This window comes from Coloeus monedula (assembly GCF_965178545.1).
Source record: "Coloeus monedula genome assembly, chromosome: 18".
Taxonomy (NCBI): Eukaryota; Metazoa; Chordata; class Aves; order Passeriformes; family Corvidae; genus Coloeus; species Coloeus monedula.
The window spans coordinates 6,057,715-6,082,036 of NC_138798.1; the positions used below are offsets into that span (position 1 = coordinate 6,057,715).

Here is a 24,322-nt window from a genome sequence, read left to right on the forward strand (position 1 = left end):
GTGTATAAGAAACCAAACTGATCCCTTTTGCCTTCTTTGTACTTCCCACTCTGGGATCAGGTTGTGATGAGGTGATCTCTTATTTGTGCTCATGGCAGCAGTCAAGGTCTCGGTGTCACATCAAGTCAGTAAAAGGAAAAATGACAAAACTAGACAGAAATAAAAATGTCAACGCCAGACATGTTCTTGGGGACGTGGGTGTCTGAGCTCAAAGTAAAAAGGTGATGTGAGTCAATTTCAGCTGAAGTTTTTACAGGTGCCCTGGGGCAGGAGGCACCTCATTTCAGACACAGTCTAATCCACTCTCAAGTTTTTTTGTCTGTAGTCTTGGGGCAGAGTTAGGCTGGACTGTGCTGCACTGCACAGGCATAGTGCATTTGGTAGTTCCACAGTACTGACTCAAGCAAAACACACTTCCTCTCTCTTTCCTTTTTTATAAAGCCTGATGTTTATTTGAACTATGCTGTATGTGAAGATGATGTAACTCTCCTCTCCTGTGAGAGTTTCCTGAATTGTCTATTTTTAGTGATACTTTTTCTTTCAGAGTCTCTTGTGAAAGTAATTGAAAACACCCAGCTTATTTTTTGAAAGGGCTGGAGGAAACTAGTGATGATATTTTTTCTATTTGTTTTTTATTTTTATTTTAAACAACACTGGATGTTACAAGAAATTCCAATGTTTCATATTGTTCTCTGTTTATTGATGGATTTGAAGGAAGATGGGAAGGGAGGGTTCAATTGGGATTTAGGGAGTGTTCTGAATTCTGTCCCTACTGCTATTGTTGGTCTTGTGCAGGAGCCCTGGGAACATCTGCTGGCAAGGCAGGACTTTATTCCCTGCTTTAGCTCACAGCCTATTGCTGCTTTGTTTTATTTTGCTCTTTTAAAAAAACAAAGGTGTTTTACCCCTACCAGAAGGAGCTTTCTGTCTGAACCCCAGTATGATCCATGCCATGGCAAAGACTTGAAATCTCCATGTGCAGTTCTTGTCCTACTTCCTTGGCTTTGTTTGGTGTCATGCCTGCTTCCCTTGGGGACAGACTGAGCTCCTGTCCACAACTTGTTTGTTGCCTTTTTTTTTTCCATTACGTGTGGCCTTTACTTCTAACAGAGCTGAAAAATTGATCCTGTTCCATGCTGGCAGCACTGCAATGAAATCTGTAGTTATAAACACGTGGAATTAGCCAGCCTGCCCTCCTGTCCCTCCTCTGCTGCTGCTCCTGAGGCTCTGCCTGCTGAGCCAGGGGCTTTAGGGGCTTGCACTGTCTCCAGCTTCTGGAACAAGCCTGGGAGGGAGCAGCTGAGGGCACAATGTGGGATTAGAAACCAGAGTCTGAGGCACAGCAGGGCTCAAGCTGTTGGACTGGAACACTGCCTTTGAACCCAAACTGTGACCTTGGCACCAGGCCCTGGAGCTTAATTAATGTGCTGCCATCTTGGGCTAAATGAGGGAAGTGCCCAAGTGGTGCAGCTCAGGATAGAGGCTGGAATTTACCTGTGCTGTGGGAGCCTTTGCTGCTCTTGGTGCTGTTTGTTGCTTTGGTTGAGAAGATCTGTTTATGGTTTCAGTGGGGCTTCTTCTGGTGGATTCAGCAGAAAGTGGTATACTGGGAGAAGGGGAAGTACTGGGTTTGCCCAAAATACACAATATATACAAGGATATATTTTTGTCTTCGGAATGAAAGTGTCTGCTTCCCCCACTTAAATAGGGAAGTGGCCCTTTCAATGTAGTGTTACAGTCTTACTGGGAGTAAATCTTTCATGGTTATTGAGGAATCTAGCTCAAGAGATTTTAAAGCATAATAGTGACTTCTCTTTCTTGGAGTTGCTTAAAAAAACCCAAACCAAACTACTTCTTTTTATAAAAGAAGTTTCCCTTCTCTCCCCCAAAAGGCACCAGAAGTCATTATGTCACAACACTACGATGCCAAAGCTGACCTCTGGAGTATAGGAACCATCATTTATCAGTGTCTAACAGGAAAGGCTCCTTTTCAGGTGAGTTGCTTAGATTTGATGTTTATGACTCTCTTGCTTTTTTATCTCTTTTTTTCCCTTTTAATCCAGTTACTCTAAGGCTTCTGTCATCTCTAATACCAGCTCACACAGATCCAGCCTCATGAAGGTCTGGCTGCCCAACACCTCGACAGTGTTGTGTTTTATATGTTGTAATGCTGGATGTGTTACTAGAATATGACTCTTCTCTGGGCTGTATTTTATTGAAATGCATTTCCCAGTTATAAGAGCCTAGGGAAGGGTCTCTTACTGAGAAAATTACCATGAATCAGTTAAAGCAGTGGGGTTTTTTTTAGTCCTACACTTAGAAAATCAGTTTCTATTTACAACTGTAACCAGTGTATAATTTATAATTGTAATTCTTTTGGATATAGAAGGAGGATAAGATTGCAATTACTATTACAATATTATACAATTACAATAATATTCAGGATGATTTGGTGGTAAGTAGTGTATTGCAGCTAAATCAACTTGGTTTTCAGAGCAGTTAAGTAGGATCTTTCATCTCACAGCAATCTCTTCCAGCCTGAAATGTTTATGTTCATCAGATCCAAACCCCTCCAAATATAACACAGCCCTGTAAAGCTCCACCCTGTACTTAATGCCATAACTTCTGGATGAGCTACAGCATATCCTTTGTGAACAGCATTCTCTGATTTTAGGTTTTTGAATGGTGGAGAATTCACCACGGCCTTATGCCTGTTGCTTCAGAATTACTTCACATATTTTTCATCATCCATAGCTGGAATTCATCTAGACTCAGTGTATTTTTCTCATTCCCAATCATTAGCCACACTGTGTGTTACTTTAGTTCTTCCATCTTTGAATGAGATCAGCACTCTCCCTTGAAATTACTATTTTAAGGTACTGTATTTATCAGATTTTTTTTCCCCTTGCTTTTTCTGGTCCTCTCTTCTTATGTCCTGACATCTCTTTATCCTGATTCCCTAACAAAACAAAATGGAAAAAATCCCCAACAAACTCCAAAAATGAATAAAAAGGAAACAAAACCAAATAGCACAAAAGAAAGTCAGTTGGAGGGAGATCTATGCTCAGGTAATAAGGCAGATTTTATGAAGTGAAGGACTTTATGAGCTTTAGTTCCACAGCTCTTTAGGATTTCACACAAGACCTGGAATGTTTATGCAGTTACATCATCAGGGAGGATAAAGTGAGTTCTGAATCTGTTGCAGGCAAGAGTGGGCAAATACAGGAGTAAATGAATGGTATGTTTTGGTTTTGTCGAGAGCCAAGAACACTTTTTTCCTTCAGGGTAATTCTTCCCTGCTGCTATAAGAATCTTCCATTCCAGTGCTTTATATTCTGTCCACCAGCTTCCTCTGTACTTAGAACAAGACTTCATTTCCTTTGCATGTTTCTTTTTTCTAAACCCCTACAAAATGCACTGAAACTTCTGAATGACTTCTGTTTACTGGCTGCATCCACTTGTTGTCAGTGCTGGTATCTTTGTTTGAGAGGAGAAAATGACTGTTAGGACGACAGAAAACAAATATTGGTGTGTTAAGAAAATGGGGGAGGAGAAAGCAAGCTTTGACTGCATGCATAGGGGAGCCTGGCATGAATTCTCCATTATGTTTTGGTGCCTTTTAGTCTCTAAAGGTGCCTTGATACCTACTCATTCAAATTATTTCACTACTGTTTAATGTGGTGACTTTATCATAGGGCTTCTTTGATTGAAGCATGGGAATACCCTGCCTTGGAGTGGGAATACCCTGCCTTGGAGTGAAGGGACACTTCAGTCCTTGCCCAGCATTTCCTGACCCATGCTTTGTGCTTGCCTCACTAAGTCACTCTTTCCCAAATACATCTGTTGGGCTGGGAATGGGGGTTATTGGTTTCTCTGTTTCAGTTTTCCCCACACCCTTTCTTCTTTTGGAGGTTGTATTTGGAAGCAAAATGCCCGGCCCTGTTTGTGACTGCAGTAGCAGCTGTGGATGTGTTTGATCAGGGAGAGAGAGGAGCTCAGCCCAGATGGTTCTTTGTGCCCCATCTATTTGTTTTGCCATTCGTGTCACAAATTGCCTTCCAGCTTGAGATCCAGGTGAAAGAAGCCTGTCTAGGGGAAGCTGGTTAAAGGTTAACTGGCTTTCTGTCTTTTTTGGCATGACTGTGTTGTAAGAATTTGCTAATGGTCACTGAGCAGGCAAGAAACTGTTGTTTACAGGGCTTTTAGGAGAAAAGAGGGGTAGTGAACAGAGGTGATTGGGACACCATGAATAGGAATGAGTGCTTTTGGGAGGGATGTCTCCGAATAGGTGGGAAGGAAGCAGGCATATTCTACATGGTGCCACCAGCAGACCCAGTTGTACAGGGAAGCCAGGAACTGGATTTCTGAGTGAACCTCTTCGGGCTAAATCCTCACCGTGCCTTCCCTCCCAGGCTGGCAAAGACAGCCCCTCATCTCTGTCTAGCTGAGATTCCCATGGGAATCTGGAGCTTGGTGACATGAAATATGCTGTGTTTGGGTGCTGTAGCTGTCCCTGCCTGAGCCAAGGAGGCACCTTCAGGTGCAAGCAAAAAGGACTCCAGTGTTATCTGCAGTGAGGAGGAATGAGCTGCCTAAAAATAAAATAGGGCTTCGGGGAAATGGGTTAGATGGAAAAAAGATCAAATGTGTGGAAAGGCTGAGGCAGCTGTCAATCCTGAAAGTGCTTGTAAATCAAGACAGAGATGTGTGTATGTGCATGAATGTGATTTCTGGCTGTCTAGAGTTAAAATTAACTATAGCTGGGTCACCCAAGGCAATTTCCCAGAGCCACTCCTGTCCCTTCCCTGCCTCACTGCACACAGACAAGAAAGAAGCTGCTGATGCTCAGATGTGAACAGTTGGTAGGATGGCTGGTGAAGCTTTCTTAAGGAGCTTTTTGTATTAAACATGCCCATAAACGAAACAGTGAGACTGCCATAGGGATGAGATTAATGGGATTCATAATCCCTATAAACAGATTTGCTGAGCGCTGTATTAATGTGGAATTGTTAATTTGCCTTGCCTAATAAGTGGTCTGCACTCACATCTCTGCATTTCTGTCGCTGAGGACAGGACATGAGCAGTGCATTTCCTGCTCCTGCTGACCAGAACTGGGAGGTGCCTTGGGAATGTAGTGGTTTGCTCTTGTCCTTAACCTGAGCTGAAAAGATTGGGACCCCATGCCCACCATGAGGTGGTGCTGGCTGTGTAAACAAGTGACAACCAGAAGCAAAGCTGGAGGCAAGAGAAGAAAGATTTACACAAGGTCTAAAACAATCCAAAACCAATCTAGTACTTGTCAGATGGTGTTTTAAATATGATTAGTTAAATGACCTCAATCTCCTTTTTCTTTTTTTTTTTTTCTTCCTGTGTGGGAGGACTCACACTGATATTTCTGCTGGCTTCTGTTGTGTGACCCCTTTTAAATCTGGGCAGCTCTTGGTAAGCAGACACCCCACTGAGCACGAGCAGGTTGTGTCAGAGCTGGCTCTGGCAGTGGCCCTGGGACATCAGATCCTGCTAAATACATGAAACCTGGTTGTCTGCTGTCTGAACCTTTGCATGAATCTTCCAGCTTTCGGTGACCATAGTGCCCTGTATCTGGGGGAGAGTGAGCCAGGGAATTGGCAAGAGAATAAATAAGTTTTTCTGCCTGGTCTGGCAGCTCTGAAAGAGTTAACCTGCCTGTTTATATTCTCATCCCAGCTAGCTGTTAGGTGAAAAACTTAATTTCCAAGTCTGGTGTACTAAGTTCACTGTTTTAATTCTGAGTTAATTCTGTCTGCATAAATACTAGGATTATGTATCACTTACAGCAAGTGCTGTGTTGTGAAATGGGCCTTGAGGAACACCAGGAAAGGGCAGATTTTATGCCAAGAATTTGAACCCCTGGTTTATTTGTTAGGCAGCCTGCTCTTCGTTTCCCAGACCTGTTCCTCTGGAGTGCCCTGTGTGCATGGGGACAGGAATTCCTGGCACTGGTGGGTTATTCTGCTGAGACTGGGTACAGTGACTGACTTGTTGCTGTAGTAATGAACCACTGGCTTTTGGACCAGTGTTTGTTGGTCTTAGGTGCTCTGCTGGTGGTAGAGAGAAATCCATAGACAGCAAAAGAAAAAGGTTCAGGGGGTGGGCTTTTTGTTTGCTTGTTTCTGGTTCTTGGGCTTTCAGGTCCGCTGAATGCCAGCCACTTAGTTGAGGGAGCCTAAAAATGCCAGAAAGTATTTTCAGCAGGTTTTCAAGCTTTTCCCTAGAGCTGTGGAGCTAGAAACAACATTACTTACTTAATTTTTATTTCTGACATATCCGAATCCCCTTTCTGCACCTCTAAATCCCCAAGGAAAGGATTCAAAGAACAGGGCAGATACCATACACCTGCTATGGAGTGTTGACTAGACAGGGCTGTTTAGGGAAGGTGTGAATGTCTCTGGCCTTCTGTCTGAATGTTGGACTTTTGCATCCAGCCGTTTCCCAAGCATGACAAATCCACTGCTGAGTGCTTTTGGAAACACCACCCTGCCTGCTTTTCACATGCAATTCACTTCCAGGCAGCCAGCACTGAAGGGGATTTGGCAGGGTTCTGCTGAATGCCTTTGTTGGCTCAACATATTTCCACTGCTGCTCAGGACGAAGTAACAGAGTGGCAAGATTGAATTTGTCCAATTGCCTCTATATATAGAAAGGGTAGACAAAACCAAAATGCAGCTGCTGCATACTGACATGAGAGGGGGACTGAGGGTGTGAACTGACCTGCTGGTGTGCCTCCCAGCCTTAGGGAAAGCTGAACTCTCCATTCTGCATCCCTGGTTCTGGCAGATGGGTACTGTCCCACAGATAGAAGTTGGCTCTGTGAACCTTGAATGGTCTGGTTGTTACATGCCTAAAGTGTGCTTTTTCTGGTGGTTTTCTTGGGCAGGGTGTATCTGCCTGGAAGGCAGATTGCAAGTTAAGTTCTTCGCTTCCTGGAAGAGGGAATTCAAGTGACATTTTTACTGTATTGCAAACATTTCTGGTTTGGTTTTTTTTTTCCATGATTCTTAGAGAAGCACAATTTATTGAAAGGAGAGGTGAGCAAAGTGGCTGAGGGTCCTAGTGCTTTATGAATTGTATGATAGCAAGAGAGCAGTGGACAGGTTACTTGGAGCAGAACTGCGTGACTCAGTCAATTAATAATGAAGTTACATGAAGATGCAGTTGGTTTTGCTAAATTAGTGGTGATCCATGGCTGTCTATGCTGGACACTCACTAGAATGACTCTGTTCCCCTGGTATCTGTACTGGAGACCAGCCTTGAATCACAGACTCTTGGGGACAGACCAAATGAGGGAGTGTGGTCTGGGTGGGGAGGAGCCTGACAGCCTGGTATGGTCCCTGCACGACAAGTAGGGATTGTACTGACACAGCAGAATGTGGAGGAACAGCATCCCTGCAGGGACATCTCTTGAATTTGTACAAAGAGGAGGGAAAGTTCATTGAGAATTTTGTTTCTGTCTGAGCCAGAGCTTAGAAACCTCTGATGAACTGGGCTTCATACATGTGCTGCTTTGAATATACTCTGTCTTTATTGCCAGGAAAATTTCTGACAAAACAGTGTTTGAAGTAGATCAGAGCTTCATTGTATTTGTGAAACAATTGAGCTGTTGCAACAGGAAATGACCAGAGCAAACAGCCAAGGCTTGTATCTTTCTGAAGTGAATGAGCCCTTCCCTTCCCGTTCTGGAGTTCTGCCCCTCCTTGTACATTGTGTCTGTCAGGAATATTTGTCTTCACTCTGGGCAATGTGGCCAGGCCATTTGGTGAAGTGTGTATGCTTGCCTCCCTAAAGTTTGCCAAATATTAATTTAATTACATTCCAAGATCTGCAAGGGGAAGGTGTAAAATGGGGTTTTCCTCAATCAAATTAAGTGGCAGCAATTGGAAATGGATGCAGCTTGGCATCTGTGTAACAAGGTGCTCTGCATTAATTTTGATGTTTTGTGCCTTCTCTTTGGGTGCCTGCTGTGTCTGTGAATGGCAGAGGGTGTATTATTACAGAAGAGACAACCAGGATGTCTTTATTTCCTTCCTTCAGGAATCCAGTAGCATTTATTAGTACAAATCAACAGGAGAGCTGTGCAGCTTGTGTTGGTACAGCTGTATAAAGAATACTGCCCTGATGAGTGCTGCACAAGTGTGTTGATGCTATCAGCTTTTGAGGCTCTCCCTTTGGTTTCTCTTGAGGTTTTTTTACTGAGCTGTTAGTTATCCTTAATTTTCATCTTCAGCCAGAGTAAGTAGGTGATGTTGAAACAGCATCTTATGTGGCTGCTTTTCCAGCCATACTGTGTTAGTGGTATTTTGATGGCCATCTGCAGATTGGCCTGTCTGATTTGCCCTTTTAAGCATCTTAATTCACCTTAAATGCTTCTAATTTAGAAATAGAAGTAGGTGGAAGGCTCGAGGGGTTTTTGAGCCTGCCCTGAACATCAGGAGAAGCTGCCTGTTGCCTCCTCATCCACGCTTTCCTACACACTCTGCTGCACTAATAATTGATTGCAGATGAATCCCTCTGATCTTCCTGCCCTGTTTCTGTGCCTTCATGTCTTGTGTTGTGCCAGCCAGCCTGCTCTGCCTTTAGTAAAGAGACTTTGCCTAAGCAGAAAAGCTTGAGACACTAGGGCTAATTTACTGGCCTGTATTATTCATGGCATGAAAACAAATGGAGAATTTATGTTAGGGGATTTTTACATGTCTACGCTTCTCTACTGGTGATTTTATTTTTAACCTCAGCTGTAAACCTCTTGTGCCTAGCCCCCACCTTTTTTTTTTAATCCCATCTCTCAGAATTTGGAATCTTGTCATCAACATCCCCCGCAGTTGTGTATATTACTGCACAAATAAAATAGGAGCTGTGGCTTGAGATCATCTGGCTTCCTGGAATTAAAGTAGAAAATCCTACTTCAGTTGCTGTTTCTCCATGTTCCTAGCCTCTTCACAGATCCCTTGCCCATCAGCAGGCTCCCTGCCCTTTTCTAAATGCCCTGCAGCATTAATCCGTGTTCTCAGCAGGATCTGCCATTCATCATTTGGGACTCCTCACGTCTACAATTTTTTAGTCTCCTGGGTGAGGCTATTAGGCCAGTTCAAACCTGAGCATCAGAGCCCACTGCAGTGAAGCTCAGCCCTTGGAAGGGCAGAGCAGGACAAAACCAGGTCAGGGACAAAATGGCAGCAGGTTAAAATACTGTATATTTACTGTGGCACAGGGCTGGCTTTTCAATGTAGAGCAAGCTGCAGGTTCTCATTGTCTGTGCTGGTCCAGCAATTAAAAAGTGCCTCTGTTCTTCAGAGCTACTGTGAAATAGAAATGCTAATCCCTTTCCTTCATTGTCAACTGCTTCATGGACTGGTTTCTTTCTCCCCTACAGGCCAGCAGCCCACAGGATCTCCGCCTCTTCTATGAGAAAAACAAGATGCTGATGCCTAAGTAAGCATTTTTCCAGTGTCAATGTTTGTAGGCACTTGTTTACTCTGTGTTTACAACTGTCCTTGCATGCTCCTGGCTTGTCACTTGGGGAGGTGACTAAAATATTTGGCCACCTGCCTTTCCCCATTCCTTAAACCAGCAGTGACATGGCCCGGAGAAAGTCCGACGGCACCAGATAGCCAGGGTTGGGGTGTTCTGTCTCTCTGCAGACACTGTTGTTCTCCTACACTGCAAAAATTCAGGAGTGTTAGTGGTTCCAAGAGCCAGCTAGAGGTCCTGTTCCACACGTGGCTCCCCTGAGAGCCTCGGGCAGAACTCACGGCAATTCTGGGATCATTTGAGCAGCCGAGCTGCAGCCTCTCCTTAACCTGCCATACCTGACTGCAGATCACATTCCCATTTCTCACGTGTCAGGGCAGCAACTGCTTGTGTCCATCCTGCTATTAGGGGGAAATACTATAACCTCCCTGGAAATGGACACTGCTGCAGTTTCCAAGGAGAAGAGAACTGCTCTCGTCCCAACGGGGTGTATGTTACCTCTGCTCAGTGCTGTGATTTGTCAGGGTATTTTGGTTTTGTTGCTGTGGTCTTTCCTTTTGATCTCAGAGCTCTTAAAGCAGAAGCTCATGCCTGCTCTGAAAACCTCAGCCTGGTACAGAGACAGGACTGAAGTTCCAGATTATATATCCAAAATTTGGATGGCCTTTTTTAACCAGAAAATTAGCTCCCAGTTGGCAGAGCTGCTAATGCAGCCACGTATGCAGGAAGTTCATCAGGTTGCTGTATATGGATTTTTCTTTTCCCTTGTAAGTTCAGACAGCTCCAAGAGATAACTGGAAGGAACCATCAAGAAGCTGGAGCTCTTATCAATGACTTGTGATATGCAGTTAATTTCCCTTAAAGTACTTTGCCTTTTTGATTTGAGGAAAAGGCAGAAATTTCTATCAGGATTATCTCTGGGGCACCTGGCTTGAACTGGAGGGTGTGATGGAGTAAAGCACCCAAGAAGAAACAATTTAAAGCAAAACTAGGACTGCATAGTTGGAGCCAGTCTGTGTGAGCAGAAAGTAGAGCTTCTGTTTTTCCTACACAGCCCAAAACATGGCTGCTCACCTTTGAGGTAGTCCTTCTTACTAAATGAGAAATCAATCCATAAAACGAGTAAGTTTTCTGGTGTCAGTCCTGCTGCCCTGCTGTTGTTTGGTTCATGGTGCAGGCGAGGGGAGAAATGAAACTCAGCTGTAAGAGGAGAGCATGTCTGTTCTTGTAGGGATTAGTCCTCCTCTGAGTCCTTCACACAGCCTGCATTTGCCATTTTCACTTATCTGCACTTTTGAACTACCAAACTCCTCCAAAATTCAGACCCGAGCCAATTGTTTCTGTCACTGTGGAAGTCAGATCTGAACTGGCCTTTGTGTAAATGGCAATTCCCTCTTTCCAAAGTCAGTTTGTCTCTAACATGGGCTGCAATCTGTGCAATTCCTGAGTAAACATGAATAAACTGCTTGAGAGCCCTGCCAGCACAGGATGAAACACAAAACTACTCCAGAGACCTCTTTCTCAGACTGCAGCAGTGCCAGGATTTGGTTTCATTTTCCTTGGGGCTGTGCAAGCTGGCACACACTTCCCTGCCATGGCCAGGGAAAGTGTTTTGGCTTGGGAATGGGGTGGGGAAGCCATCCCTGCCTGCACTGCCGCTGCTGGCAGCGGTGGAGATGCTGTTCTGAGCATTCTGGGGAGAGCCCATGGCAGGAGAAGTCCAAAGGCACCACAATTTTGATAGTGCTGATCTAAATCATTAACATTAATTGTGCTGGTTTGCATGGTGAAGTACATCCCAGGTCATGGGGGCAAGGAGGCGGATTTGTTGCTTATGTTCACAAAGATGGCCCTAGAAAATAATACTGAAGAGTAGCAAAGCTTGATGCTTCAGGCTTGGGAGGTAAGAGGTGACAAACGGGTTGTTAATCTGCACCCTCTGCATCCTGTGCTGTGCCTCTGAAGTTCGTGACTATTTCTTGGTTTTAAAACCATACCAAGGCCAAAGTCATAGCTGGGAAATGGGCTCATTTTGGATGAGAGCTTTATGTGTCACAGATAAATAAATGATGATGATAACATCGCAGGGCTGCAGGACTCCAGCACTAATGCATTTTTCAGGAGGCTGCTCACTGTGGTATCTTTGGGTTATTCCATTACAGTGTGCTTCCAAGGGATGCCTCTTTTGATGGAAGGCTCAACCTGAGTCTCAGTGTAACTGCATTCTTTCCACAGTCCTGGTGGCCTCCTCCTGTGTCAACCTGAGAAGGTGCACAAAACCATTCTAGCACCAGGGATGGAAAAGAAACTCCTCCAGAATAAACAAGGATGAGGGATGCTTGCCATCACTCTCTATTTTAGGAATTGCTGGGTTCAAATTCCTGCCCCAGCAAGGCCTAGGGCTTCACAGAAAAATAACTGGGTGGTACTGAAATGTGTAAACACATACCTTGCCTCCCATCTCCTGTTTCACTGAAGAGGAGTCTGGTAGAGCTAGCCTAGCACCTTTTTTTCCACCCACTATTTTTGGGCTAGCTTCTGTTTTACCCCTGTCTGTGGCAGGGTGTCTTGGTGGAGATGGTGAGGAAGGGTTTTTTCTCCCAGTGTTGGTCAGGCTTGGCCTCAGGGGGGTGAGTGATGCCAGAGCCACGTGCAGAGCCACTGAAAGCTAAAATTACTGTGCTGGGCACACATGTCATTACCTCAGCTGACCCAGCATGGGGAGAGGGGAAAGCCTGGCAGAGCATGAGGGCCATGCTGGGAACAGCCATGATAAACAGAGTTAATACCGAGAGGAGCTGCAACCACCCACGCTTCACTGGGAGAGCTCTGCCCCAGCCCAAAGCCCCCCAGCAGCACTTCTGGGGATGGAGGGAAGTCAGTAGAGCTGAATCCACTTATGCAAGAGCTGAACTCTGCTTTCCCTGCCTTAATCCATTAATTTATTCCCTGCATTTTTCAATCTGCAGGGGTTATGAAGAGCTGCCCTGGCCTCTCCCCCATCTGCTTGTGGGGTGAGGGAGAGCCCAGTGCTTTACCAGCTCTTTTGTGTTGTAAAGGCTGTTGAGAAGAATATTTTCTTCCTAACTATGCTGAAAAGTGGGGTAATAACTGCACTTGTAGCTTGCTGAGGTGGCAGTTGCTCACATCTTAGTGGCCTTTGATTAATATATGCTGTATATCGGGGAAGCAAATAGACAAAGGTTATTTGCTAGTCTTACAGAAGCTGCACTGAAAAATAAATGCCTTAATAAAATGGTAGTAATTGGCAATATATTTCACCACCAGCATCCTAATTGGAAGGTTCCCCCTGGAAACTGCTTTGTTCTAGTGATCTTGTTCCCATTAGAGTAAGAAGGAGTGATTTTATTTGTTAAGTGTGAAATACTGCAAGTGGAATGGGCTTAGCTTAGAACCAGAGGGATGACACTGTGAAGGGAAGGGTCTGCAGGTGCTCATGGGAGAGGCCACTAAAGCAAAATTAGCTTTAGCCTGAACAATGGCAGTGAGGACTGAAAGCCAGAGATGCAAAATAGAGACATTTCTGATCAGCCTCCCTCCAGTGAGCTCCTGGTGTTCCTGGCCCAGCAGGCACAGAGTGAGTTTGCATTTGCCAGTTACCTTCCTGAATATGTAAAAGCAGTTTAAGTAGACTGCAAGCCTCTCTTACTTTGCTTTTGTTTTCAATCCTAGCATCCCCAGGGAAACATCAAGCCACCTGAGGCAGCTCCTTCTGGGCCTTCTGCAGCGTAATCATAAGGACCGCATGGACTTTGGTAAGGCCTCCTTCCAGTTTGAGTTCTGCTCTCTGTCTCTGTGTCCTTTGGCTGTGCACAAGCCTCTCTACTTTTGGCTGGTGCTAGGAGAAGCATCCAGACACCTGGATTTCACCTGTGCCTGGAGGGTTGCATAATCTCAGGGGTTTTAGTTTATGTGCTGGAAAGGTCAGTGCTGATTTCAGTACAGTTTTGTAAACTAAGGAGGCTTGGCACACCTTCAGCATAGGTTTTTTACTTGCATTCCCTGTCCTGGCTTCTGTTTTTATAATCTCTCTGAACTGTGGTTAAGTGTGCTGCTAGGTAAAATGTGTCTTGTGAATCTGTCTTTTTTGTCACAGCTTTTCTGTCACAGTTCCTTTCCAGAGCTGCAAGCTGCATTGATTTACTGAATAATCTGGTCACTACCCTCTGTTTCTCAGGGTTTGCTGTGATAATCTGAGCCCAGGAGATGTAGCTGCCTGCAATCCCTTCCCTCCTCCTCCAGTTTCTGTGGAGGGAAGCCTTCTCAGGGCTCAAGCTGGCAATCTCCAAGCCTTTGTCTCAGTCTCCTGACTTGGCTGACACAAGGATTTCCTTTTTTGTCTTAATTCCTTCTAAACTGAGATCAGTCATTGTGAGCCCAGTGGCTCTGACTTGGCAGCATCTTACAGATGTGTTTTAGCTGAGCTCAAAGGTCTGAAGAACCTCCTAGGAAAGCCATGCCCTGGAGGAAAGCAGACTGAGGTGGAGCCTTTCCTTGAGTCCCTGAAAGGACCAGATCATCTAAAGGCAAACACATCCTGTGTGTTTTCAGGATGTTGCTTTTGAGTCACACTTGGGGTAAAATAGTTTGATATTTCTGGGGTTTGAGGTTTGGTTTTCTGTTGGTTTTTTTTTGCTTATCTGCTCAGGTGGGTTGTTTCCTGCTGGGCAGCACATGCTAGCTGATGAAGGGAAATTGTTTTGCACCCTCTGTTATTCTTTTGGATTAGAGATACCAGGGAAGCCTTTCTGGGGATGGTTAGCTGGGTAAGCAGCTGTGGATTAACTGAGGCTGATCACAGTTATCCAGTGATGAATGCAAAGGACTGGTTACTGGGGTGTGGAAGTGGGAGGATGGGCCTTTTGAAAAAGTGAACTGTTGAAGCTCCTGACAGACTGACTTGGATAGAATCACCTGGCAGGGTTATTCCCTGCAGATCTTGTACCTTGGCTGTGGATCTCTACCTCTCCTATCATGCTGCTGTGCATTTCAAAAGAAGGTATCTTTGAGGTTCTTGATTCCCCGCTGTCAGAAATTGTCTGGCAAACCTTTTTAGCCCACATAAGCTGTTTTTGTACTGCTTGGGAGTAGGCTGCATGAGTCCATGTCTAACACTTGGAAATTCGAGGTAGTAGATTTTGATATCACTCTGGACAACAGTTACAGTACATGTTGCAGTATTGAGATTATTCTTGCCCTTAATCATGGGCAATAAATTGGCATGTCCCCAGAGGAGAGGGTTTCCTGCTGCTCCTTGTTCCCTGAGACCCTCTGCCTGGAGATGTCACAGTGACCTCCACAGAGCTCCCCCAGAGCTTAGTTGAGTCATACAACAGCAACCATCAGCTTGAAATTTCATTTACTTGTTGTGTATCTCAGCTGCTTTTCTGCCAGGAACTGATGCTCTCTGCAATCTCAAGATTATCTAGAGGAAAACCAGGAGGGTTTCAAGTTGCAAGTTTCCTGCTGATGATTACAAGCTGGGTTGTTTAAATTTTGCTTTGCAAGCACAGCTAATAAGCAGTTTGGAGCGGGGAGGGAGAAAAGTGAAAGAAATCATCATTTCCACCCCCTCAGTTGAGTCAGCTTGGCTGAGGGATGGTACCCTCCTCTAGTGCAGCAGGCTGAAAAAGAAGCAGGAAACCCCAGCAGCTGAGCAGCTCCCACAGGATGGGGATGTTCTCCATCCACAGCAGATCTAATCTGTGAGATGCCAGCTTTCCCTGCCAAAGATTTCCATTCCATGTCTTGGGCTAAGCTCCAGACCACTCCACTCTGGCTGCAGGACCCTGGCATGGCAGTGGCAAGGAGAGGCTGGGAAGACAGGGATTATTTAAAGTTAAAAAGCAGACAAACAAAAAACCCAGTTACTACTTTCTGGAAAGCTCAGTCGCCAAAGAGGAGCTTTTTACAGAAGAAGAAGTTTGTAAACCTTGGGTGTTGCAACAGGAAATCCATTCTGGGAAAGAAGCTGAAGCACAGTAATCAGTGTTGATCCATGGCTGACGCTCCCAAAAGGCTGAATTGCTGATTGTGATAGGAGAGGGCTCTGGCACAGAGCTGCAATGAATCAGAGAGGAAGGAGTTGGGAGAAGTGGCTATTTGTGAGGACATGCAAACATGTAGAGAGTCTTCAGCAAGCCAGGACAGAAGCTTTTCTTGGCCTGGATCTGTAGAATGAATTCCCATAATGAGGGGAGGAAGCAGCAGTTGTGTTTGATGTGAAAGGGAGGCAGTTCTGGGCTGTGGTTCTGGGGTGGCCCATTAAAAAATGCATTTCTGCCCTCAGTGCATGATGGGTTTGAGTCTGTGTGTCATGGAAGATCACTCAGTGGAAGTCTTTTTGTCCATCATTCCTCTTCTGTGGAGTGAGTGGCAGTGCAGTGTGATAAATACAGCTTTCCTGGATCCCTACAGTTAGGGTGATTCACCATCCTGATCAGCCAGGGATCCAGTTAATTTCCCATCCTTTTTTCATGAGCAGGTCCTACATCCAGTCTCCAGCCTGTATTCTTGACCACTTCTATATTCAACCACAGTCAGCCAGCTTCTATGGTTGCATGGAAAAATCACTGTATGGCACTGTAACTTCCTGTGCTTTAGCTGCTTTGTAAACTTCTTACAGTCACTGAGTCATTGTTCTTGATTTTTTTCAGATGAATTTTTCCATCACCCATTCTTGGATGCAAGTGCCTCTATGAAAAAATGTAAGTATTGCATTTTTGATTAGAACTCTTTCTGAGCCATGGCCTGACTTCCTTTGCTGCTAGTTCAAATGGAAAGAAAAAGACTGCTTTATGTTTCCTTAGTTATTTAGGGAGGGATTCGGTGTTTGTTTCTGTGTCATGTCCAGATTTTGCCATCAAAATGTACTTTATTTTACTGGGTTATCTTCAAAGGGATGATTAGGGGGTTATTTAGGAACCTAAAGTAGAAGCAAATGTAGCTTTGAAATGTATTCAGCTGCTTTGTGTGAAATGCTTGTAGGTACACAGGATTATGCATCATGGTCTTGCTTTTCATCCTCATCTGTAGGACCATTCAGGACAGTGAATGGTGGAAATTGGCACTCTTGGCCCTGCTTGCCACATTAGCTATGCAAAAGCCAAATTTTGTGGCTACCAAATCTTGTTGCATCATTTACCTCAAAGTTATTGATAAATCTTGTTTTAGAAGGGTTATACTTGGTACTCTGTGGGAGCTGACCAAAACAAAGATTTCCATTGAAAGTTCTCCCTTCCTCCTTTTGGTTCAAAACTTTTGAAAAGCTGCAGCCACACGTATTATGGTTCAGAGGTTTGTTTTCAGTGGAAAACAATTCAGAATTGCTTCTAGTGTTTGAGGCATCATAGTTCTCTGGCCAGGAAACTTGGGTTAGTGGAATTATGCATGGTTGTCTTCTCTGGAGGGATTCTCCTGGACCTTTAATCTCTTGAGTAAATGACAGTGCCAAGAATCTTCATCAGTGACTAATTAGGGGTGTCCAGTGCAAGGTCTTGGAGGAAACATGTCCAGCACAAACCCAATTTCCCTCTTGGACATGTGCCATGGGTGGACACTCCTGGTCTGACATCCACATCACTCCTGACACTCTCTTGCTTTCCCACTGCTGGAGTGGGATGTCTCAGTTGTCCCTGATGAGATTTTACCTGTGCACTCAGGTGATCGTCCTGCGGGCAAGAAAAGGCGCTTCTGGTTTAGGAGCGCTTTCAAAGCAGCCAGGGCCCTAAACCCACCTGTGCCAGCAGGATGTGGGGCCAGCCCTGGAACACGGGGCAGGAAAGGGCTCTGCCCGTACAGGGCTGCTCCTAAGCCAGCCCAGCTCCTGGCACCCCCTGTCCTGCGGCTGTGCGGGAAAAGCCCTTCGGAGTCTGATCCCCCTGTGGGCAGAAGATCTCCCCCTCAGGATGTTCTTGTATGCCCACCAACTCATCTCCTACCTCCAGCCATCCCGCTGCTTCACTGGCCAGGGGAGCAGAAAACCCCGGAAAAACAGGAGAGGGTTCTCCTGACTTGGCCCCAGTTCCCAACTTGTGCACACCTGCTGTGCAGGAACCAGAGGTGCCATTATGAACAGGAGACTGGAGCTCAGCCTTTGCCCCCAGCTGCACCAAGGTTAATGGTGTGGGGTCAAGGACCAAGAAGAAAAGCACCTTTACAGGCGGGTAAGGCCTGTACAAACTGCAGACCTCTCTGTCGTCCTGCTGATCCTCGCCTCCGGACGTACGTACACAGCCTGGAGTCCTCTCCAGGCAGGAGAGACTCCTGCTGGCTTTGAAGACATGGGAGAAATACCTCCCCATTGCTGGAGATGTTCAAGTTGTGGTGCACAGAAATCTGCTAGTGGAGGAGAGAGTTCTTGTAGTCTGCTGTGAGGTCTCTGCTACTGCCAGACGCCAGTGATGGATTAGAGCCTCTGGGAGGTGTGGTGAAGAGCCTGGAGGAGAAAGGCTGCCTGTGGTCTTTCTGATTTCTGAATAGGAGAGAGAAGAGCCAGTGTGTCAGCAAAGGTTGGGTTCTGGTGATCTCCATAAGAAAAACTCACCTGAGGTGCATGGAATGCTGCCTAGCATGGCAGGGTGCCTGACCCTTGCTCAGCTGTAGCTGAAGTATGTCTTGGCAAGGCTGCAGTTCTCAGGGGGTGACTCTCCTGACTCCGTATGCAGAGCTAGCGCGAGTCCAAAACCTTACTGTGCTTCTTCATCTCAGCGTGTGGCTCAGCATCACGAGTGTAGGAAATACCAAAGAGAAGAAGAGCTGCATCTGAACCATGGTGGTTGTGCTCAGACTGAATTAGAGCCCCCAGGCCTACAGTGGAGAACTGGGGGAGGAACAGTGTGCCTTGTCTTCTTGCTCTCCTTGAGAGCTTAAATAATAACCACTGACTAAGTCATTCACATCTGAGTTTTTTTAATATTATGTAACTTTGGAATTCTGGAAAACTGGTGAGTCCTCAGAAGTAGATCATTCTCCAGGTGGATAATTTTGAAGCTGCTAAGGCAGGGGGATCCCCTTTATTGAAGTACATTTGCATGTTTTTCGACATGCTTCAGCAAAATCAACATTTCTTTCAAAAATCTTTCAATAAGACATTTCTGACAAGCACCTCTTCACTGCTGTCTCAAGGGATGGTTGTTCTTATGTCCCTCCTCTCATCTCCCTCCCTGGAGAGTGTGTTCAGGGCACTTGGGCTTTGTTAACTAAGATGGTGTACTTTTTTTTTTTTTTTTTTTTTTTGTTTATTTATAATTTATTTTATATTGTGGGTTTTGTACCTGTGACTAAGCATGTACTTTAGATGTGTAAAAATTTATTAATAAAGTCTTTAAAATGCTGTGTCTAGTCAGACTGTCGTCTGTCTGTAGCCAGGTCTGATCAGCATATGGTATGGGGCTGTGTGTTACAGTAATAACACACGAGAAGGCATAATTAGATGCTTGTGCAAGTCTTCTCTCAGTAAACACATTGTAATTGGTACCCCTGCAGAATATTTTGGAGGTTTTTCTGCTCCTGCCTTTAATGAATGGGGAGCTGCTGCCTCCTTGACTCTGAGTTAAGAGAGCATGAGAGGTGAGCAGTTATGGTTCAGAAGTGCACAGGTGGTTCAGTGTCTGAAATATCTGTCAGGCTTAGCTTGACTTTTGCCATCTTTATAATCTTACTGTACATTAAATAGGTTAAAATTAGGTTAAAATAGGTTAAAAATGAGCAAAAGATCCCCATGATTTCTGCATATAAAATATTTTAATGCTGCAGACTTTTAAACTCTAGAAAGCAGCTTATTTGGGCAAGTCCTTTCAGAGTTTGCGCTCAAACTTTATTGCCTTGTCAGAGATTGCAATTAAAAAGCTTTTTGATTAGTGGTTTTGATTGAATCCAGATAATCAGAAAAGTGCATCTCTCTAGTGTATGTAGAACTCAGATTCCAAATAAAACTTCTATAAAACTTGAGGGTTAGATATTTTTAAGACAACTGAGCCCCCGGTAGGATGATGTGTCAGAAGTTATTTTTACAAGTATAGGATCCAGTATCAGGATCCACACAGCTGGAGCACAGGCTTGCCTTTATGGCTCCCAGCTCTCCCATTTTGAAACCAGTTGGCATTGGTTACACAATGTGCAGGATGACTGTTTTGTTGCTGGAGCAAGTTGGAGAGGACAATTATGAAAACAGACTTATTTACATTACAATTAGAATCCAGCAATTTCTGGATTTGGGTGGGGGCCTACAATTCATGTTAACATTCCCCACATTCAGACTCAACTGAAAACATGATGAGCCAAGTGTTTGCACCCTTTTTAATTTTGAGCTGGGAGTGCCTGGGTGTGTGGAGGAGATGGAAGCAGGCATCTTGCTTTCAAGCTGGCCTACATGGCTGACACTGAAAACTGCCCCAACAGGGATGTGGAGGTCAGAGAGGGTTTGTCAGAGCCAAACCTCATGGTTCTACGTGCATCAAAGTCTGTTTGGAGTGTCAGGACCTTCTGAGTTGGAGCTCACAGCATTACAGTATGAATTTGGGAGTTCAAAGGGATTTAAATAAGAACAGTGATTAATAGAGGCTGTATCTAAAGGAGTGCTTCATGCAGCTGAGGTTGAGTTTCAGATGATAATGGCAAAGTTTGCCAGCTTGTCTTCCCTCTTGATTAATGAAAAGCTGTCTGAAGCAAATAGTCAAAAATAGAAAAGTCTCAATTCTAGCCAGGTTTAAATCAATAATCACAGAACCAAAATAGACTGGAGGGGACCTTGTGAGAGAACTGGAATGACTCTTAACAAAAATACTAGTTCCAGGAAAAATGAATGGTGATGCAAGTCTTGCAGCAGGCATGTGTGTGGATACAGTAGAGAATTCACTTACCTTTTTTGAAAAGCACCCTTCCATAACAGGAGGGTCTGTCTGTACATGGGTGAATCATTCTGTAGCAGCTGGCAGGATAAATAAGGGGGGGAGACCTTTCTTTCCCTCCTTTCTAGTATTAAATCTATAGGGAAGGTCCTAGGGATTGCTCTGCAGGCTCTGTGGGAGGACTGTGGAGATCAAAAGCAGTGTGTGATAGAGGCAGGACAGAGCTCTCCATTTTACAGGCAAGTTCTCAGGCCTCTGTGTGTGTTCCCTGAGCATGGGGAGGGGAAGCAACTGTGCTGGCTGTGGGCAGAGTAGCTCTCCATGCCAAGCCCCTGACCAACCTCCCAGAACACCCATCCTCGGGATCCCTCCATCCCCTGCTCCTCACTGGAGCCAGGGCAGTGTATTACAACAGCACAGCCCATCAAGGGCACTAAATCTAGTGCAGAATAGATGCAGAAGCTAGAAGGTGTGTCCAGGCCCCTGCAGCCATCCTGCTGTGGATTCCTACTTGTTAATGTTGCCAAAGGCTGGAGGAGATCACTGTGACCCTGCTTAAACTGTTAAAGTGGTCAGTTACTTACATTAAAATATGTCTTTCAAGTCTATGCTGCTTTGGCTTCTTGTTCCTGTTGCTGGATTTTGTTACATCTCTCTCAGCTCGAGGAATTCAGTGTCTCAGTGACTGTTCTCTTTGTGATAAAAGGCTCTGGTCCAGTCATCCTTTAACCTTCTTTGATAGGCTGCATGGAAAGACTTCCTAAAGCCTTTTATTAAAAGGCATGTTTTCCCATTCTTTTATCATTAGAACACTGTTTCAACAGTTAATTGCAGAGAGATGGACTTTTATTCTTCTAGCCTGTTGAATGGAGTAAATACTTTGTAGTATGTATTGGGATTAATGACAGAAGTAGTTTTACTTCAGACAGAAGCATTCTTCTTCTAGGTGTTACTAATCTCCCTTGTATTGGGTATGGAGTCATTAGTACAGGTAGTGTAAATGTAGAAATTTGATAGAAGGTGCTAGTTCTCTGCCAGCAAAATGGAAGAGCAGCAAAGTGTTCTCAACTAAGCATTGTCTCTGATCCCTATCTTAAGTCATTCAAATAGCAGAATGGTTCCAGTGTAAAATCTGACTTCAGGCTGCCTTGAAGTGGGGGTTTTGGGCTCTTCTGCGCTGTTCAGTCTTATGCAGGTGGACTGGGGAATTTGAACCACTGACTACTTCAAAGTCCTTTGAAGAGCCGTTGTTACCTTTGACTGTCTCTCTGCTTGGCTGAGCTGAGCTCTTCTGTTATTTACTGAACCTCACTTGCATAAGTCATTGGAGTTAAATATTCTTTTCTCCTGTGATGCCTTAATCATATTTTCTGCCTGAAGGTCAGTGCTAACCAGGCCTTTCAATGTAAGCTTTAGGCCTCTGTGAGGGTTACAAAGGCCAGTGCAACAATGAAGTGAATAAAATTGGCAGTTCCTATACTGAACAATAAAACATAAAAAGAAGGGACGCATGAATGGCCTGTGCCGTGGAAACAATTTCTGTGCAAAGATATTAAATGACCAAAACACGTTTAACTTGCAGAAGTGACCAAGTTGAGCTGTAGGAAGCAATGCACTATTTCCTTAAGGAAACCCCCTTGAGGGTTTTTTGTTAGGTTTTGGGGTTTTGCTAGGAGTGTGTGGCCTGGGATGCCCCAGTGGCTGTTTGGACAGCAAATACATAGAGTTTGAGTAGGCATGTGTTTAACTTGGCACAGACCTCCCGGTATTTGATGTATGTGTGCCAAGGCACGAGGTCTCACGAAGAAGAATCTGTCAGGGTATGGTCTAGCTCCTGAATTCTGCTCCAGACATGAGCAACTCAGTTCACTTTTCTGTTTCTCTTTCCCTGCATTTGCAAAGATGCTTTGGAGGCTCTTTAGGACAAAAACCATCTTGCTGCCTGGGTAGGTCAGCTGTTGAGTGGGCGTCAGAGTTTGGTCAGGAGTTCTGAGACCTGTGAGAGTGTGCACAGAGGAATGGATGGATGTGAATCACATAACTGAAGAGAATGCTGATTTTCTTTTGTTTGCCTTTAATTGACCACATATGATACATGAGCTACATGATGGTGCATGAGATAAACCTGATGGGAAAAGACGAGGAAGGCATTTTATTATTGCTTGATCTTGGTTTAACCACTTCTTTTGGTTTTGTGTCTTGCTGGTTTTAGCTGCTTCCGTGCCAATGCCTTCTTACCCCAGTTCTGGCTCCGGTAGCTCCTCCAGCAGCTCTTCCACTTCCCACCTGGCATCACCTCCTGTAAGTACAGCTCAGAGGATGCACTGTTTGTGTTAATGGTTTCCCTGCTTGAGTCTTTGAAATGAGGTTTCTGCTTTTGCTCTCTTCTGGTGCAAGTCATTGAACACTGTAATTCTGGTTGGGTTTGGTGCAGTGTTCTCTCCAGTTTAGAGTTTGGATCCTGAAGGTTGGCTTGCGTTTCCCCAAGACGTATTTCAGTGTGCCATTGCCTGTTGGATGAAAAGCCTTTATGAAAGAAGTTGGTATACACCACTAGCTTGTCTTGGCAGAGATGGGAAGCTCCTTGGAACCCAAACCAGTTGCTAATTCAGGGTATAGCTCTGCTTCCTTGGCTGCAGGTTCTGTGTTTTCAAGCAGTCTCTGCAGCCTGAGAGTATATCCAGCTTCCTTCTGACCAGCATGCCCAGGCACCACAGAGGGACATGCAGCAAAGCTGTTTTTGCTCAGACCAGACCTGCCACAGTCCAGTGGTCTCATGAAAGATGATCTGAACTGGTGGGTTTTCTCTCTGGCTACCTGAAAGGATGAAAACCTTTCTGGAGGGTCACAATATTAACTGACCAGTGAAGTGACATTCCTCCAGCTCGCTGAACTGAAAGCTTGTTTTTGAAGGATCTTGGTGAAAGCTGCCTTTGACTTTGAACTCAGGAATGCTGGTGGTGTGACCGGTAAGGGAAGGGAGAAGGATGGGATTTTTTCATCCCTGGCATGACTGCTTTTTTACTCTGTTCTCTGAGTTTCCCTGGGCCAGAGTATCTCAATTTGGTGTGGAAAAGGCTGAGAGGCTCCAGCAGAAGTTGGTGTAGGTGCTCATGGTGTGAGCTGGACAGAGAGGACAGGTCTTCTCCCTTCTGAATGTTTCATAGCTGTGTCCCTGAGAGCTTCCTCCCTGCAGCCTGAAGTAGAGGGTGGTTGGCTGAGGCCCTCCTGGCCATAAGACTTCAGGAATGAGCAGATAGTGTGAAAAGCAGACTCACTCTCTTGAGCTTTCCTGGTCTGGGAAGCTTAAGGATGGTACAGAATCACTGCCAGACTGGGAGGGGGTCCCATGTTAGAGGTTTACTGCACCTCTCCTGCTCTGCCTTTGGAGGTTTTGCTGATGGAGGTGTGCTGGCTCAGTCTGGGAAAAATGCCATGTCTGCAGGGCAGAGTTCGCAGATTGGGTGGAAAAGAGACAACTTTGACAGCTGAAAAATTCCTTCTGCCTGTGTGAACTGCGTGTGCAGCGAGAGGGAGTCCCCACTGGGGCAGCAGGAGAGTCTCTGGAGGGTGAACAAGGTCTTAATGAGGCCCAAGTGAAAGCTGCTTCAAGTCTTTCTCAGCCTGGAAATGCATTAGGATAAAGATTATGATCTGCTCTGTGGGCAGTTCGGCTGCCTTAAAGCTTTCTTAAACCATCCGGCCTCCTCCATCTGTCTGCAACTCAAGGGGATTTGTGGGGCTATTCATCATTTAGCTGAAGGAAGCAGGAAAACTGGACTTTTTAGGGGCTGTCCTGCCTCTGACAGCTGTGAGCTGTTTATCTGCTGAAAGTTTAGTCTCCTTTGAGCCTTTCTTTAGCTCCTTAGCAGCAGTACAGCAAAACAGGGTGGTCTTGAAAGTTCAGGAACACTTATCTCCATGTTACCAAGTGCTGCAAAAGCACA

At 45.1% G+C, this 24,322-nt stretch overlaps 1 protein-coding gene across 5 annotated transcripts in view; it reads left to right on the forward strand.

Moving 5' to 3' along the window:
• ULK1 (unc-51 like autophagy activating kinase 1) overlaps positions 1 to 24,322 on the forward strand; it is a 76,944-nt gene that overhangs the window by 25,872 nt on the left and 26,750 nt on the right. For all 5 annotated transcript variants that reach the window (XM_082293343.1, XM_082293341.1, XM_082293339.1 and 2 more), the window contains 5 exons: positions 1,893 to 1,994; positions 9,407 to 9,465; positions 13,198 to 13,280; positions 16,182 to 16,232; positions 22,588 to 22,676. In XM_082293343.1, coding sequence (XP_082149469.1) covers positions 1,893 to 1,994; positions 9,407 to 9,465; positions 13,198 to 13,280; positions 16,182 to 16,232; positions 22,588 to 22,676 — 384 coding nt within the window. The remainder of the gene's footprint in view (positions 1 to 1,892; positions 1,995 to 9,406; positions 9,466 to 13,197; positions 13,281 to 16,181; positions 16,233 to 22,587; positions 22,677 to 24,322) is intronic.